General features: G+C 39.5%; 1 protein-coding gene across 5 annotated transcripts in view; it reads right to left on the reverse strand.

Moving 5' to 3' along the window:
* Positions 1–16,371, reverse strand: part of FER (FER tyrosine kinase) — a 189,000-nt gene that overhangs the window by 134,639 nt on the left and 37,990 nt on the right. For all 5 annotated transcript variants that reach the window (XM_033086516.1, XM_033086518.1, XM_033086517.2 and 2 more), the window contains 3 exons: positions 9,792–9,975; positions 5,710–5,847; positions 4,137–4,256 (listed from right to left, as the gene is read on the reverse strand). In XM_033086516.1, coding sequence (XP_032942407.1) covers positions 4,137–4,256; positions 5,710–5,847; positions 9,792–9,975 — 442 coding nt within the window. The remainder of the gene's footprint in view (positions 1–4,136; positions 4,257–5,709; positions 5,848–9,791; positions 9,976–16,371) is intronic.

The following is a 16,371-nucleotide window of genomic DNA, read 5'->3' on the forward strand; positions in this document are numbered from 1 at the left end:
GCGCCATTAGCAGAAAATGACTCGCTGGAGGACGGGTAGGTTGTGAAAAGATAAAGAACAATGCCCTGCCTGGTTTCAATGGACGGCCCATTAGCAGAATATCTCCCACAGAGATAAGGATCACTGCCCCCACCCTCAACAGATGGTGATAGAATAGATACCTTTTATCACACTCTGTATTGTAACATGTGGCTTATAATCAGGTGCGGCTTATAACTGTGACATTACTGGGATTTAAAAAGATTAACTGCTTTTTTATCAGTTTTCTAAACAAAATTTTAAGCTACACTGCATTTGCTTAACAACTGATTTACAGGAAGCAAGTGTTTTATCTAATGATCAAGAATCAATAGTCAAGAAATTAAAACCAAATTGGTAAGACTTCATCAGTAGTAGGAATGAGTATATACATGCAACTACAACATCTTCATCATTTCACCACTTCAAAAATATTAGATTTTGTATTTTATATTGCAGCACCATATTAAAACATTAAGTTGATGAAGTTCTTCCTGAAACTTCTGAGATATTTCAGGACATTTTTTTTTTAATCTTAGAGAAAAGGGAAAAAAGATACCATTTACACCAAAATCCCTTGCCTCCTTGCACTCAACATCTATTCTTTGATTAAACAATAACTTTCATTCAAACTGGTTACAGCTGACAATTCTGCATCTGTCTTGTATCATCTTGGCTGTAGCTTGACGAAGGAATTTTCTTGTGGTGTCATATTTGCCTTCTGGATACAATCAGTTTACAAAAGGGTTTCTATGACTTAACAGTTAATCACTATAACACTTTAAAAATCACACAACAACCCTACCTGGAAAGCTTCATTTCATATTTCTTTAGCTATAAGTCTGTTCTGATGCAATTATCACTTAAAATAAATGCATGATCTCAGAGAACTTATATTTCAGAAGAATGGGATATTACTATGCTCATTGATCAACCCTCAGTTTTTCTATTTGCTCCTCTCAGCTTTTAATGCAAGTCCCTTCAAAGCATAAACTTTTATTCTGCTACACTTCTTAGAATTTCTCATTATTATTCAGTGAAATCTATGAATATTTTTCAGGAGATGCCATAATTCATTCCTTAGAAGTTTAGCTAGTCAACACTGACTGTTAACTACCTCCCTTTGTCAAAATTTTATTTATAAATGTAAGTTTACCTTAAAATGTAAAAACCAGTTTTCTCACCATGCTCCCTTAAAATATACATTGTTGAAACTGTTAAATAGTTACATATGGAAAGCCATCATTTTTTCATTGCATACTCAATAAAACAACTTATTCAACTAAACATTATTGACTATAAATCAGTATGTCTTTGAATGTTTTCCATGTTTGAGAAATAAATCCACCATGTGCACTTATTTTATTTGGTAGATACTGAAGGTAGTTCTCCTCTGCAGAAACATAATGCAGCATTTTAAAGCTCCATGACCACGATTTTAACACTGAAGATCAAAAGTCAAATTTCTGTTGTTTCATCATGTACAGAGATGGCTTTTTAAAAGTCATCAACTATGGATAAACGATGTAGCACGCTTCTCTTACTTGTGTAATAATCCAATTCTCTTACTTGCTAATAATCCAAAGTTTTATTTATGCAGTGGGGGAAAATAATCCAAAGCTTTATTTATGTAGAGAATGAGCATAGTTCAAAAATTACCACTACCACTCAGAAATGAAATATTGGAAATACACGATTCCCTGAAAACACCTGAGGCTTGAGGAGCTGTTCTGCTCAGAAAATCAAATTCAATGCCTCTCTAGGATTTGTTAAAACCATAGCAGAGTACGAAGACAGGAAACCTTGGAAGGCCTCCCTCTAAACTCCAAATTTCACAGGATGACCTGTGAAATTCTAATCTTTCATCTCAAAACAAATATAATAACCTTGAAAACATTCAAATAAAGGCAATCAGATGCATAAAGGATGAGTAAATTTTGCAAAAGCACAGACTAAAGCTAAAAGATCTCTCTGAAAGAGATCACAAAGCACAAATTGAACAAAAATTTACATTTTCATGGGCAGAAACGAATAGATTGTTCCTCTTCTCTTCCAAAACAAAAGCCTAAGAGCCATAAAATGAAAAAAAGAGCAGCAGGTTTACAAGTACTTCCAAGGACTTGACAAACTAGATCCACAGCCATTAAAGACATTTATCTCAAAATATTTCAAAGGTGAAAATTATGGGAGGCTGAGAAAATTGCATTGTATGAACGTCCTGGTTTTGTTCTCCTCACAAGACTTTTCCCTGCTGTCTAACATGGGAATGAAGAAAGCTGGGCATCTTTGGTCTGACATAAAATGGTTTAATGTTTCTCTCAGAATCCTAAATCTATACCAGAAAGTGAACACCTTAAAGATGACAACAACACTTAAAAGAGCTACCTGATTCCAGAAATAATGACACACTAAAATTTCTCACTCAAATTTTCAAAACCAGTGGATTGATGCAAGTAGATGAATGTAAGCTTTGCAAAAGAACACAATGACAATTGTACTGAAAATGCATACATGTAGGTAAATATATAGACATACATTTATAACACAATTGAATATTTAATCAGAAATGTTAATTAGAAAAGCAGCATATCATCTCTTTTATTTATATATGCTGCTGCCTATTTCTAAAAATTTGGTACAAAAGGTAAGCCAAACGAGAATTTTTTTTTTAAGCGATGGAAGGTAGAATCTTTGGAAAGTTTTAATTCTATTGAAAAGGGAGGCTCTCTATCTATATATTTATTGTTACTGTGCTGAAGTACATTAAGTTGTACAACATCTACAGCGCTTACGCAGGAATAATGTCAATATAGTAAATTATGTAGAATATACCAAAAAGAGAAACATGTTTAAAGGAATTGGGTGGGGGGGGGTTTAATTATCATGGGATCCTCTCATAAGATAAAGATCTAAGGAGGCAATTAAAAAAAAATTCAATACTTATAAATGGAATAGATTTACAAAAAGTAATCAAATTATATAGGAAAAAAAAGAGAGGATGATTCAAAGCCTTAAAAAGAAATTAATTAAATCCAGAATTTCTGTCATGTTGAGAAAACACAGGGATTAGAGTAACCTGCAGAAGACACTGAAATATGTTTACATTTGAAATATTTCACTCTGATTTTGGCTTTCAGAGAAACCTACAACAAATAAGGATCATAATTTGATTGAGTAAATGAAATAAATAAAAATAAATAATAAATAAAAACCCAAATGCAGAAATTCCCACAATATACCATTGATGTCTTATTTGCATCAGTTATACTTTCTAAAGGGAAAATACTTCAAATAAATCAAACATGAGCTGAAATACAGTAGACTCAGCAAAAACATCATCAACCAATGAAATTCTGAATTTCCTATTTTTAATGCATGATTAACAGTTGCAATCTTACAAGTGACCACACAAGACCACTTTATGTCAAAAACTGAGGTTAATAATATACAAATATAATAATCTCAGTAGTCTATTCGTTAACCATAACAAATGCTTAAAGGTGAACTTGCTAAAAGTAATGAAAATATTCAACTAGGTAATATATTAACAAAACACATAGAGAGGTAGTTCATCACCCTGAATAGCCAAAAGCTAGTGAAATGTTATACAAAAGCTACATCTGCATTACTAAGCTAATGTATTCTAAAGGTTACAATAATGAATAACAATCTCCTTTAGAAAACAAAAGCAAATACTTAAAAAACAAAATAAATTAATTTATTAATAAAAATTATCTACTCAGTGATTTAAATCATTGACCACATAACTCTACTCAGTGGTTTCATCAAATATTTTGCTGTTTTTCCTAGGGTAGTAATGCAAAGCACTTTTGGGAAAATTAACCAGCATGTTCCCAAGGAGGACTCATGGTACATTTGGGGCATTTTATTAACTGCCACAGAGAACAACACACATTAAAAATAATAGTAAGTTTTTGAGGAGACAGAGGAGATGTGCAAAACAGTAGAACCAGCATAGGAAAGAGTTTGTAGCCTGAAAATGCTACATTTAGAAAATTAATCTTAAAAATAGAAATATAGCCATGCCAGGATCAGGGTGAGCATAGATATAACATAGAATAGTATTTCCAAAGGACAAAAGATTTGTGGAGACTTACATGACTTGCAAACTTTCTGCTGTTAAATTATTCCACATTATCTCATTAGCTTGAAGGTTTTCATTTTCTTCTAGTAATGATGTATCAAACTCTATTTCTTGTTCAACAACTTCTGATGACCTAATGTAGTAAACAGTTATTTTAATTTCAAGATCTTTAATTTCAAGATCTATGATCTTTGAGCAGATCATAGAGCAAATCTGTTTGATTTTTTGACAAGTTTTGAAGTATTTTATTAACTAGATTACAGTTAAAATTATATATGAAATAAAAGGATAGATAGCAATTAGATATATATTCTTTTTCCAGTGAAAAAAAATCATAATTCTAAAATCTCATGAGATAATAAAACACATTACAATTCTTTGAATAAACTTCACAGTACAATCAAGGTTCTCAAAGACTATCCACGTGAATGGGTGACTCTTATCTGCTTCCATCATAAACTTGCACGTGACGACCACCAATTCAAACGTAGCAACAAAACAATGATGCAAGAAGTCTTAGAGCTATTTCTTCATAAACTAAATCAGAGAAATAGTTCCATAAATGGGAAATACACTTTTCAACAAAGAACTTTCTTGCATTATCTGCATGCTCTGAAGTCTCAACCTGTAATAACTGCAGAGTACAAAGGTACATAGAGTTGACTTTAAACTAGAACAAGTTTAGCCCAGATGCAAATTGCATCCAAATATACAGTAAATTGGCTTGTGTTGAGTCTAGACTGCAATACGTAGTCTGCTTCCTGTACCAAAGTTACGGCTCTTCTCATGTACAGTAATTTCACGGCTATAAGGCGCACCCTTTTGACTAAAATTTTGGCCCGAACCCGGAAGTGTGCCTTATAGTCCAGTGCGTCTTATATATGGACAAAGTTCAGAATTTTGCCAACTCGGAAACGTGAGCCACGAGCCGCAGGGGGAGCTGGCAGGGCCGCAGCTGCCAGGTGGAGGCAGGGTCACGGGGCTGAGGTTGCCGGGTGCAGGCGAGCCTGGGGGCCCGCGGTTGCTAGCTGCAGGCGAGCCCGGTGGCCCGTGGCGCCACTTCTGCTGGGTAAAAGCGGGTCTGGGGGCCCATGGCTGCTGGGTACAGGCGAGCCCAGGGGCCTGCGGCACCACGGCTGTCAGGTGCAGGGGGGCCCACAGTGCCGTGGTCACCAGGTAGAGGCGGAGCCTCGGCCAGTAACCTCGCAGGGGGAGCCGGCAGCGGATCCTCGCTGCAAAAAAAAAAAAAACAAGCGTGCCTTATAGTCCAGTGCGCCTTATATATTGGCAAAAGTTCGGAAATTCGCCGACACCAGAAGTGCGCCTTATAATCCGGTGCGTCTTATAGTTGTGAAATTACTGTAACTGGAAATTCATTTTTCTAGAACCAGCCAAAAACAGACTGTTCAACCAACTTTCTGCATGTGCAAAGTTTGTACAGTTTTCAAATTAGGATGAAGTTTTACAAGTCTTTACAAGTAACAATGTAAAAGGAATCAAACAGAAGCAAATTCCTCCAAACACTTACGCAATTGCAGTTTAATGCAGGGTTTTCTCAAGAAGAAACACGAGATCAAAATGCTTACCTGTGAGTATCTATGAAGTCATTATACTCAGAGTTAGGGTCTATTTGTTCCACCGAGGTTTGGATCTCTTTATGAACATTCACAATCTCCTCTGTTACAAGGCTAGTGATCTCACTATACTCATCCAAGATCCCTTTTCTAGAGAGAAAAAAAAAATTCTAGTGTATAACAAGTCACTGAAGGCACAGATGGCATTGAAGGTGCTTCAATTTTCTATTTGCTGTTTCTACAAACTCTTGTGGCAACTGGCTAAAAAGGGAAAAATAAGATAATTTATCATTCAAGATAAAAATGCATCACCTGAGGCCATTCCTCTACAGGTTGAGGCTGGCTAGGGTCTCTTAAGACCATGTTCCTTCTGTTGATTTCAGTGCACCAACACACAGCATAGCCAAATTTAAAACTGAAAAGATTACAATAAAAGGAATGTATGGAGCTCGGTGACGATGCTCTTCTACATACAAGACTTGCCACACTTACTTGTTACAACCTACAGTGAAGATTTTCATGTTTCATGACAAAACATACTCTGGCGTAAGGCAAAATGCTTTACAGAAATGGGTGCATTTCCTTCCAACAATGGTTTTCCATATTGTTTCAATTTTTTTTATATATATGATTTTTCATTCAAACAAAAATAGGCATAAATCACAAATAAGCATATATTTACAAGAGGAAGAAAATTAACCAAGAAGTTGCTGTGAGAAAGTACAAGCCACTCAACCTTGTCTTTACCTACTTCCAAGAGTGGGAAAAACCAAATGAAAAGTGAATGTCAGAGGAAGAGGTGGTACTGAGGCACTACTCTTAATACCATCCAATGACATATACTCGGAACACCCTTCTGTATTCCTTCATAATGTAACTTCATAATTATCTCCTATTTCATGTACATCTCTGATAAATTTGCTAGCTTGCCAGGATCTGAAGCATGGTGGCCACTCATAAAACACTGATTAATTTTGCCTAGCCAAATATGCAGAGAAAAAAGTACAAATACATTTTTCCTGGATAAGATCTCAAGTTACGCTTGCTCTGTAAAAAAGATGGTATGATTGGAATTTTTCAGTGCACTTGTTCTGAGCAGAAAACAAGAGAAGGCATTAAATCTTGTATTTTCTGAGAATACCATGTGTGAACAGGTTCCAGAAAATACTTCATGAAACGTGATGAAAAGACAGCTCAACATCAACTACAGCAATGCCATATCTAAGAGAAAGGAAATCTATATGACTTACAATGACAAAAAAAGGAAAAAAATCATTAGCAATATTAATTTATATTTTTTCCAGTTTAAAAAACTAATTCACCCACAAAATTAGGGTTATTGAGGAAGTTTTGTTTCACAGAGCTTTTTACACTAAGCTCTACACCTGAAATCAGCATCTCTATGTACACCAAAGTTATTATAACACAGTAAGTTTCCAATACATTCAGAACTCACAAAAATGTCTATGTAGTGACAAAAGTATTTTTTACACGTTTTTACTCCAGGTAGAGCAAAGATGAGCCGTTTCAATAAGTTCTTGTTCCATCATGTATTTCTTCAGTTAATTATTCTAAAAAAATCACCTTAATAAGAGCACACACATTTAACTGTAGCCTTTTGTTGTGATCTTACATACAAAACTAAAAGGACAGTACAGGGAGTACTACAAAGGTTTATTTCAATATCAGCACCTGAACCAAAAATTGAAAATTATACTGCATAGGGAAGCTAATGATGCCTGCACCATGTAAAGTGTGGAATCCCCCAATGCATCCACACTTCCTATGCACTGAAAACAAGACAAACACTGACTTCAGAATAGGCAAGAAAATGAATTACAGTGTTACACATCTAAATGAAGCACACTTACCAAAAAAGGTAATTACCTTTTTTTTTTAAACCAAGACAAGGAGGCAGCATGATGGTTACAAACCAGAAAGGAGGGCTAAAAGTCCACAATACCTGTTCTCAAATAGCATCAGTTTCTACATACTCTCTAATGATGTAAAAATGATCTTTTAGGAAAGAGGTAATAGTATTTTTAAGGGGAGACTCCTTACAGTGCGATCAAGTTTACAGTAATTTCATGATTATAAGCCACAGTGACTATAAGCCGCAGCTCCGGGCGTCAGCAACATTTCGTTCTTTGTCCATACAGAAGCCACACCTGATTATAAGCTGCTCTGTCGTTCGCAGCGAGGACCCGCGTGCAACAAAGTTGCCAATTAGTAACAGAATCACGGGATCGCAGGGTTTAGTGGCTTGGCTTGGGCTATGCGGGCTTGGCCCTCTCGGGACTGCCAACGAGGCCAAGTGGCCCAGCTCGGCACTGCTGCTTGGCAGGACCACTCGGGGCTGGTTGCCACCACCGCCGGGCTCACTCACCCCCGCCCGACGCTGCCCTGAGGTGGCAGGCAGGGACGGAGCCCGCCGGTACCCATGGCGGCGGTAGCAGGAGGGGAAGGAGCCCCCTCGCTTCCACAGCGGCAGGTGGGGACGGATCCTGCCTGCTCCTGCGGCGGTAGGCAGGGGTGGGAGCCCCCCGCCTCCCCCCCAGGCCATGGGGATGGCAGCACGGAGGCCCCCACCTCTGCCCCAGGCCGCGGGGCTGGCAGGAGGGAGCCCCCACCTCCCCCAGGGGCCGTGGGGCTGGCAGGAGGGAGCCCCTGCCTCCCCCCGGAGCCGTGCGGCCAGCAGCACGGAGCCCCCCGCCTCTCCCGTGGGCTGCGCTGCCTGAAGGAGGGAGCCCCCTGCCTCCCCCCGCCACGCTGCCGGCATGGAGCACACCTCCACCCGCCATGCAACAGAGTAACCAATTTGTAACAATTGCACAATCCCGGGTTTTGCTGGCAGGTGCTCAGCTTAGCACCTTGGCTGCACTTCCGGGGTTGGAAATTTCAGAAAATTTTTCACATATTAGCCGCTCCTGAGCGTAAGCCGCGTTTCTGGGGTGAGAGCAAAATTTTAGTCAAAATGGTGCGGCTTATAATCGTGAAAATACTGTAGATAATCCTGTTAATTCTCCCACGCATATCACTGACAATGCATCTGGCTGGGCCCTCCTTCACAATCACTTTCAAATCAGTTGGCTGGTTTTAATCAAATTTGTTCCTGGTAGAATTCCATAATAATGACTGCCAGAGAGGAAATAAACTTTATATAGTCTATAAGCTGAAGGAAAAATCATGAGCTCAAATAGAAACACATTGCAGACAATCTGTAAGATTTTATAAGAAGATGGTGTCTTGTTGGTAGCTTGGCAAGCACTCAGAACTACCGTTTGCATCACTTGGATAGACTATTTTCAACTGTTATTCCCTGATATATAATTAATAAGTGTCTTAGGTTGCAATACAAGAGGTGACCAAAGGTATGTATTCTATTACCATCTGTTAAAACCAGGTGGGGCAGTCATCTTTATCTTTTTCACAACCCATCCTTCCTCCATGAACATATCTTCTGCTAATGGCTCACTGAGTCCCACTGTATGACTGATAAAGTTATATCATCCCACTGGGAGATGCTCCAGCCAGGGGGAGGAGCCAAGCATTTCCTACCTGGATAAAAACTGAGATTTGGAACATCAGAGTAGCCTTCTTTCCACTGGGTTCCAGAGGAAAAATGGACCTTTCCATATCATTACCGACATTTGGAGGAAAACTGCACCCTTCTACAGGACCACTGCTTCAACTGAACCACATCTGTCACTCCAGGAGAACTGCAGCCACCATTGAATCGGACTGCTACCAACACCCTGACTGATGGGGTGTCAGGTTGTATTCTGATTCTTGTCAGTGTTTTGGGCTTGTTTTGTGTTGTACTGTATTTCTATTTTAGTTTTCCTACTAAAGAACTGCTATTTCCATTTCTCATATCTTTTCCTGAGAGCCCGTTAATTTTAAAATTATAACAATTTGGAGGGAGGGGGTTTTACCTTCTCCATTTCAAAGAAAGGCTCCTGTCTTTCTTAGCAGACACCCATCTTCCAAACCAGGATATCACGGTTTCTTATTTTCAACTATTCCTATACATTAGTTAGAATACCACACACAGAAAATTGCACAAGTTAGAAATATATAACAGTATATCTTACAGGGCTTTAATCATTTCTTCTTGCATCTTCTGTAGTGAGTCAAGTAACAGAGGAAGTGTAGTATCATAATATTGGTGCTGGTGTAATTGTGCTCCTTTCAGTGCCAACACATACTGGTTATGCAACATATGAAGTTTCATAGTGGCTTTTTCACACCGATCTTTGGCTTTCTCTGTCTCCCTTCCTGAGAGAAAACAAAAAAAAAATGCAAATGGTGATTTAAAAGTATACAGGACTATAGATGACATACCTAGTAGATTTATGGTAAGTTTGCCCCTATTTCGACAGTAATTTTTAAGGTAGTTCTCTGAGGAAGCTAAAATCCAACCACTTTCAGATAATTAGTATGATCAAATGTCTATGTTTTCTAATTAACAAACTATGTAAGAAAAAAGTTATTTTCATTGGGTAGAAATATGAGAATTCCTTATCTAAACGTATAGTTCATTTGTGAATGTGGTTCATTAAAACCACAAGTATAAAAATAACATACCTATCAAAAAGAAAGAAATCTCAGACGCATTACTATCTCAAAGGTTTTATTTAATTTGCAAAATAATATTTTTAAAAGAGAAAGATATGTCTTACTACACTAGAGTCACTAAAAACATATTCTTTTTTTGTATTCAAACATTCCTATTACTACACATAATCCTAATAAAGCAATGATGCAATCAGTCTACATATGAGCAGCTGAACCCTCACACCGTTACTCCTGTTCAAAATGGGCAGCTTCTCTCCTACACCTTAACATTTCCCCATCACATTGATATCCTGATCAGGAGGTTTGGTTCTATAGCCTCAGCTATGCAACACTAAGACTGGGAAGTCCTCAAGTTGAAGCTGACAGTACCAGTTGAGGGTTTGTAGAGTTACAAGGTACTTCAAGAGGTTACCTATCCCATTCTTTGCCACAGTAACTGTACAGCTATGTGGGTATGTTATCAACCACAAATCCAAAAAACAGCCCCATAACAGCTACTGTCAAGAAAATCAACTCTATTTCAGCCATAACCAGAACAGACACACAACCTTCTAATGACGTCTTTGCTGCCTTCTTGATATTTATCAAGTACCTCCTTACTTTTTCAGGAACTAAGATTATTTTAAATTAATTTCATATCTGCAAATATCAAGTCCAGAGTCACAACTACCTGCACAGATTAGATAGGCTACCTAAGACAAACATTTCAGACCACTGCATTTCTCACAAATTAAAAATAATTATACAAATTATTATAAAATAATTAGTAAGGAAAAATATGTCTACTACCCATCACAAAGCAGTTGAGAAAAAATAAGATATAAGCATTTATAGTTAAGTGGCAAAACAGCTGCTTGAAAGCAGACCTTGAAGAACTGTGTCATATAAGGAGTACACAAGGAACTGTGAACTCAAATCAAAACAGAGCCACATTAAAGGCATGCTAAAAAAAAGTTGAGAGAAAACCAGTAACAAATCCTCTTTCATATACATTGGAGTCAGCAAGCTTGTCAGAAAACGGAAACAACTATCACCATATAAAAGGAACTTCTGTGATCACTACCCCAGACCTTCAGAGATTTCCAGGATGAAATATTACTTTGTGCAAGAGTCAATAAATCTTTTTTCTGAGGTGTCAGAAGAAGAGGTTGTTGAGAATAAATGAAATGAGAACAAATTATGAGGACTGGATGGTGCTTAGCTTTGAAACTTTAAAGGCACTTGGGAATGTTTTAGCTGAAATAATGTCATTAGTTTATACAGAAGGAAGAAGGCACTCAATGGAGAGTCCCACAAATATCAGCTGGACTCCATTAGATGAGGTGATGAAAATGATGATGATGATGTTGTCCAAAAGCAGTAAATAGGGAAACCAAATATGAACAACTGGAAAATAAGCTGTTGTGGTTGGACACTAGCCAAAAGCCAGACACCCATGAAAGTCGCTTGCCCACCTTCCCCTGCCACAGATGGGCAGAAAGAGAAAAATTTAAGAAGGCTTCAAGAGTTAAGAACCAGAAGAAAACACTCCAAGGGCAAAACAGGCTCAGCTTAGAAGTACAAAGTGAATTTAGTAGTAACTAAATCCAGGGAGGATAATGAGAACTAAAATAAGCCCTTAAAAAAACTTTTTCCCTCCAACTCCTCCCTCCTTCCCACTGACAGCTCAGGGAGACATGGCATGGGGGTTTTGGTCGGTACATCACCGAGATTTTCTTTCTCTGCTCCGGAAGTCCTTCCCCTCTGAGGCCGTGGGGTCCTTCCCACGGGAGACAGCTCTCCATGAACTTCCCCAGCACAGGCCCACTCTCACAAGCAGCAGCCATACCACATCTGCTGCAGCATGAACTCCCCCCATTGCCACACAGCCCTCACAAAACTGCTGTGGCATTGCTTTCTCTTCCACAGGGTGCAGTCCTCCAAGGACAGGTTGCTCCTGGAAGCAGCGCCCCTCTGTCCCCCCAGTCTCCCACAGGATCACAGCCTCCTCCAGGCATCCACCTGCTCCAGCATGGGCACCTCCCCACAGGCTGGGGTAGATCTCTGCATTCCCCATGAATACCATGGGCTGAGTGGCACAGCTGCTTCACCATGGTCATCACCAGGGCCTGTAGAGGTATCTTTGCTCCAGTGCCTGGAGCACCTCCTGCCCCTCCTTCTCCACTGACCCTGGTGTCTCTGTGTTGTTCTCCTTACATGTTCTCACCGCCTCCTCTTCTCTAGCTGGAATTAATACTGCGCCCCACTTTGTTTTGATTTTCTTCTTAAATATGCCACCACAGAGGTGTTAACCGGCCCCATTTTGGCCAGCAGCATGTCCATCCTCAGAGCCATCAGGGATTGGTTCTGCCGGACACGGTGGAAGCTTCTGGCAGCTTCTCACAGAAGCCACTTCTGTGGCTCACCTGTTACCAAAAACCAGGCCACGCAAAACCAGTACAAAATCCTTGAGAGGTACTAATTAAAACAATGGTAAATTACAGAATGAATATTTAAAGAGATGCACATAAGTAGAAAACTATTCCAGTTTAGTAGTCCAAAATGCACATAGAAATGAGATCTTGGGGTCGGTACAGCAAGATTGATGGAAATGTAAACTTACTGTTCAGCAGCCGCTGAACACAATGTTATTTAGCAAAGGAGCAGACTGGGCTGTTAGGCCACTGATTAAATCCAATTAAAATTATGCAATTTATTATTATCAAGGAGGATGCATTTGAGATGCAAAAGGTTTAGAGAAGGGCATTAACCATCAGAAAGGTAGGAAAGATAAATATAGAAACAATAACTACAGAGAGGTCCTGAAGCATAGGACTCTGAGGAGAAACATGCAAGAAGAGATACAGTTAACAGACCCGCACAACCTCTTTCAATGTAAAAACAATATGGCATTATATGGAAAGAGCAAAAACAAAGACCTTCTCCAATGAGTACGCAACTAACCTACATATTCTTTTAGTAAAAGTTATCAGAAGCAAAACACCCTTATGTGGTTTAACAGTGAATGGACAGATGTACGCAAAAAAAAAAAAAAAATCCTGAAGAGCTACTAAGAACTAGAACAGCACTTTTGACTCAGGAACTCCCTTGGTAACACATTACCACGAAGCTGAAGCACATTTCTATCAGTTTGTACTCTCGTATGGCTCTCTAGACACTTACTACCTCACACCACTGTCAGCTAGATTTCAAACACAACACAGATTAATAAAAATAATTTTAAAAGGATATTATGGCTTTCATTTAACTGAAAACAATCCAGCTGCTGACCTAATTTTGCACATGGAAAGTACAGATTTCTTACATCATGATTTATCTGAGTTGCTCTGTCAAAGAAAGACAGAACACATATCCAGAGCTGTCACCAGAGAATAATTTTTCATGTAGGTATGAATGAAACAACCCACTTTAAAAATTTTTGTAGAACTGTTTTGGAGAGATAACATTCGCAAGTCTATCTTAAACTTTAGCCATAGACATAGCAGGTTTTGTCTTTGGCAAACATCTAAATTCATGTTTCATTAGGAAACCAATTTTTTTTTAATATCCCTCCAAAAAAACTCCACACTATTTCTAATAACATTTATAAGGGGAGAGATAATCCAACACATCAGAATAACATCCCAGATTAATATCTCAAATATGCATGACACCAGCACATCAACATAACGGGATGGTGTAAAATCCCATCTTCTCATTTGCCTTAGGAACTAAACTCCTCCTCAGCTAATTTCAGAGTACCATACACAGATTTGTCTCTAAATACAGTAGGCTAAGAGACAACCTGGTCATCTTCAGAGTTAAACATAAACACTACAGAACACGGAGAAGGAGAGGCATACTGGGGAAATACTGGAAGGTGACTGGAGAGGGTTTGGAAGTGAAGGGAACAAGTCATGTACAGGTCATGTACAGCTACAGGATGAAGACTGGATGAAAAAGGAGAGGACACAGCTGTTGGAAGACAAGGCTGAAATGTTTTGTTTGCCAGTCCATTGTGAGACAGCCAGAATAGTCAGGCAAGGGGGTAGCAGAGGCAAAAATGCTGCATTATTTCTTGGGTTATCCTGTGTTTGGTTATTCTTACTCAAGCATGCCCTATATCAAATAATCTAAAATTATCTCCATATGTTACTGTTTAAGAGCTGCAAGTTGTCTATTCATGTGTTTAAAATATATTCCTTATCAGTTTTCAGCTTATGAAATCTCACCTCATGCACCATCAGTATGAAATCATACTATGTACCATCAGTAGGGGATTGTCACCTGTGAACTGCAAACCACCATCAACAGTTAAACTAAACTGAAAAATTACACTAAAATTATCAAATCCAGATAATTAACAATTTAGTAATACTATTTCCCTCAGAAACCTCATTAACCTCCAAACTATCTAATTTTCCCATCTGTTTTAAGGACTAAATATCTTCACTATACATTATTCCTCAGCAGAACACCTCAACTAATTGTAAGATAAATTATCATAGTTGTAATATTATTTTTATATCATAATTTATTTTTTAAAGTAGCAAAATGCAGTGCGGCAGCATACAGTTGTTCTACATGTCAATTAGTACAGAGAAAAACATCCAATTTTCTTTATCTCTATAATGAATTTAATAAATAGATCTAATTATAATTCTGTTGCCATCAGCTGTTGACAAAACTGTTTAATATTAATAGAAATTACAGTAAATTCACGAATACAAGCCGCACTGAGTATAAGCCGCATCGCTGGGTGTTGGCAAACATTTTGTTTTTTGTCCATAAATAAGCCGCACCCGTGTATAAGCCGCTCTGTGTTCGCAGCGAGGACCTGCGTGCAACAAAGTTGACAATTAGTAACAGAATCGCAGCAGGGCGGGGTTTACTGGCTCGGGAGGGCTCGAGGTTGCCGACAGGGCTAGGTGGCCCAGCTCGGCGCTGCCACTCAGCAGGACTGCTCGGGGCCAGCCGCCGCCACCACTGGGCTCGGTCACCCCGGTCCAGCGCTGCTCCGCGGCGGCAGGGGGGGCACAGAGCCCACCGGCACCTGTGGCGGTCATGGGAGTCAGGGATGGAGCCTGCCTGCTCCTGCGGAGGCGGCATGCGGGGATGGGAGCCCCCCGAGCTGCGGGGCCAAGTGGAGAGAGCCCCTGCCTTCTCCGAGCCGTGGGGCCAGCAGGAGAGAGCTGCCCACCTTCCCCTGAGCCGCGGGGCCAAGCAGAGAGAGCTGCCTGGTTTCCCCGAGCCGCGGCACCAGCAGGAGAGAGCTGCCCGCCTTTCCCCAAGCCGCGGGGTCAAGCGGAGAGAGTTGCCCGCCTTCCCCCGAGCCGTGGGGACAAGCAGGAGAGAGCTGCCCGCCTTCCCCCAAGCCGTGGGGACAAGCAGGAGAGAGCTGCCCGCCTTCCCCACCCCCTGTGCTGCCTGCACAGAGCAGCTCCACCCGTCGCGCAACAAAGTAACCAATTTGTAACAACCACGCAAATGCAGGGTTTTACTGGCAGGAGCTCGACTTTGCAGTTTGCACTGACTTGGTTTGCACTCCCAGGGTTGAAAATGTCAGAAAATTATTCACATATTGGCCGCACCTGAATATTAGCCGCATTCCCGGTATGGGAGCAAAATTTTGGTCAAAACAGTGTGGCTTGTATTCGTGAAATTACTGTAACTGCGTATACAATATGTCAAACCATAAACTGAACTGTAAAGCTTGCAAAATTCAATTATGAAAGTTTCGCATTTACAAAGAAAAGACTGGCATTCTTTTTCAATCATTCTGGAGTGTAGCATTTCAATTACTAATAGAAACTCATCTAAGATTTTACGGCACACAGTACAACACAGTCATCCAGGAAAATAATGTTTTAGTCTATTTTCAATTAAAAGGTAGATTTGTTCATCCAAAGTTTTTGCAATCATTAGACTCTTGTGGCCTAATAATCACCTAGAATGGAAGAAAAAATACTGGATTGGACAATAAAATGAGAAAAATTTCAGCTCATAATGTTCACTTCACCTTTTTAAAGTAAGTATCAATGTACAGCACAAATGCCTCAGGGAAGCTGACCTTAAGGAAATAAATACTGCAAACAGAGAAAGTTTTCACACATATTT

Source organism: Catharus ustulatus (assembly GCF_009819885.2).
Source record: "Catharus ustulatus isolate bCatUst1 chromosome Z unlocalized genomic scaffold, bCatUst1.pri.v2 scaffold_29_arrow_ctg1, whole genome shotgun sequence".
Lineage (NCBI taxonomy): Eukaryota > Metazoa > Chordata > Aves > Passeriformes > Turdidae > Catharus > Catharus ustulatus.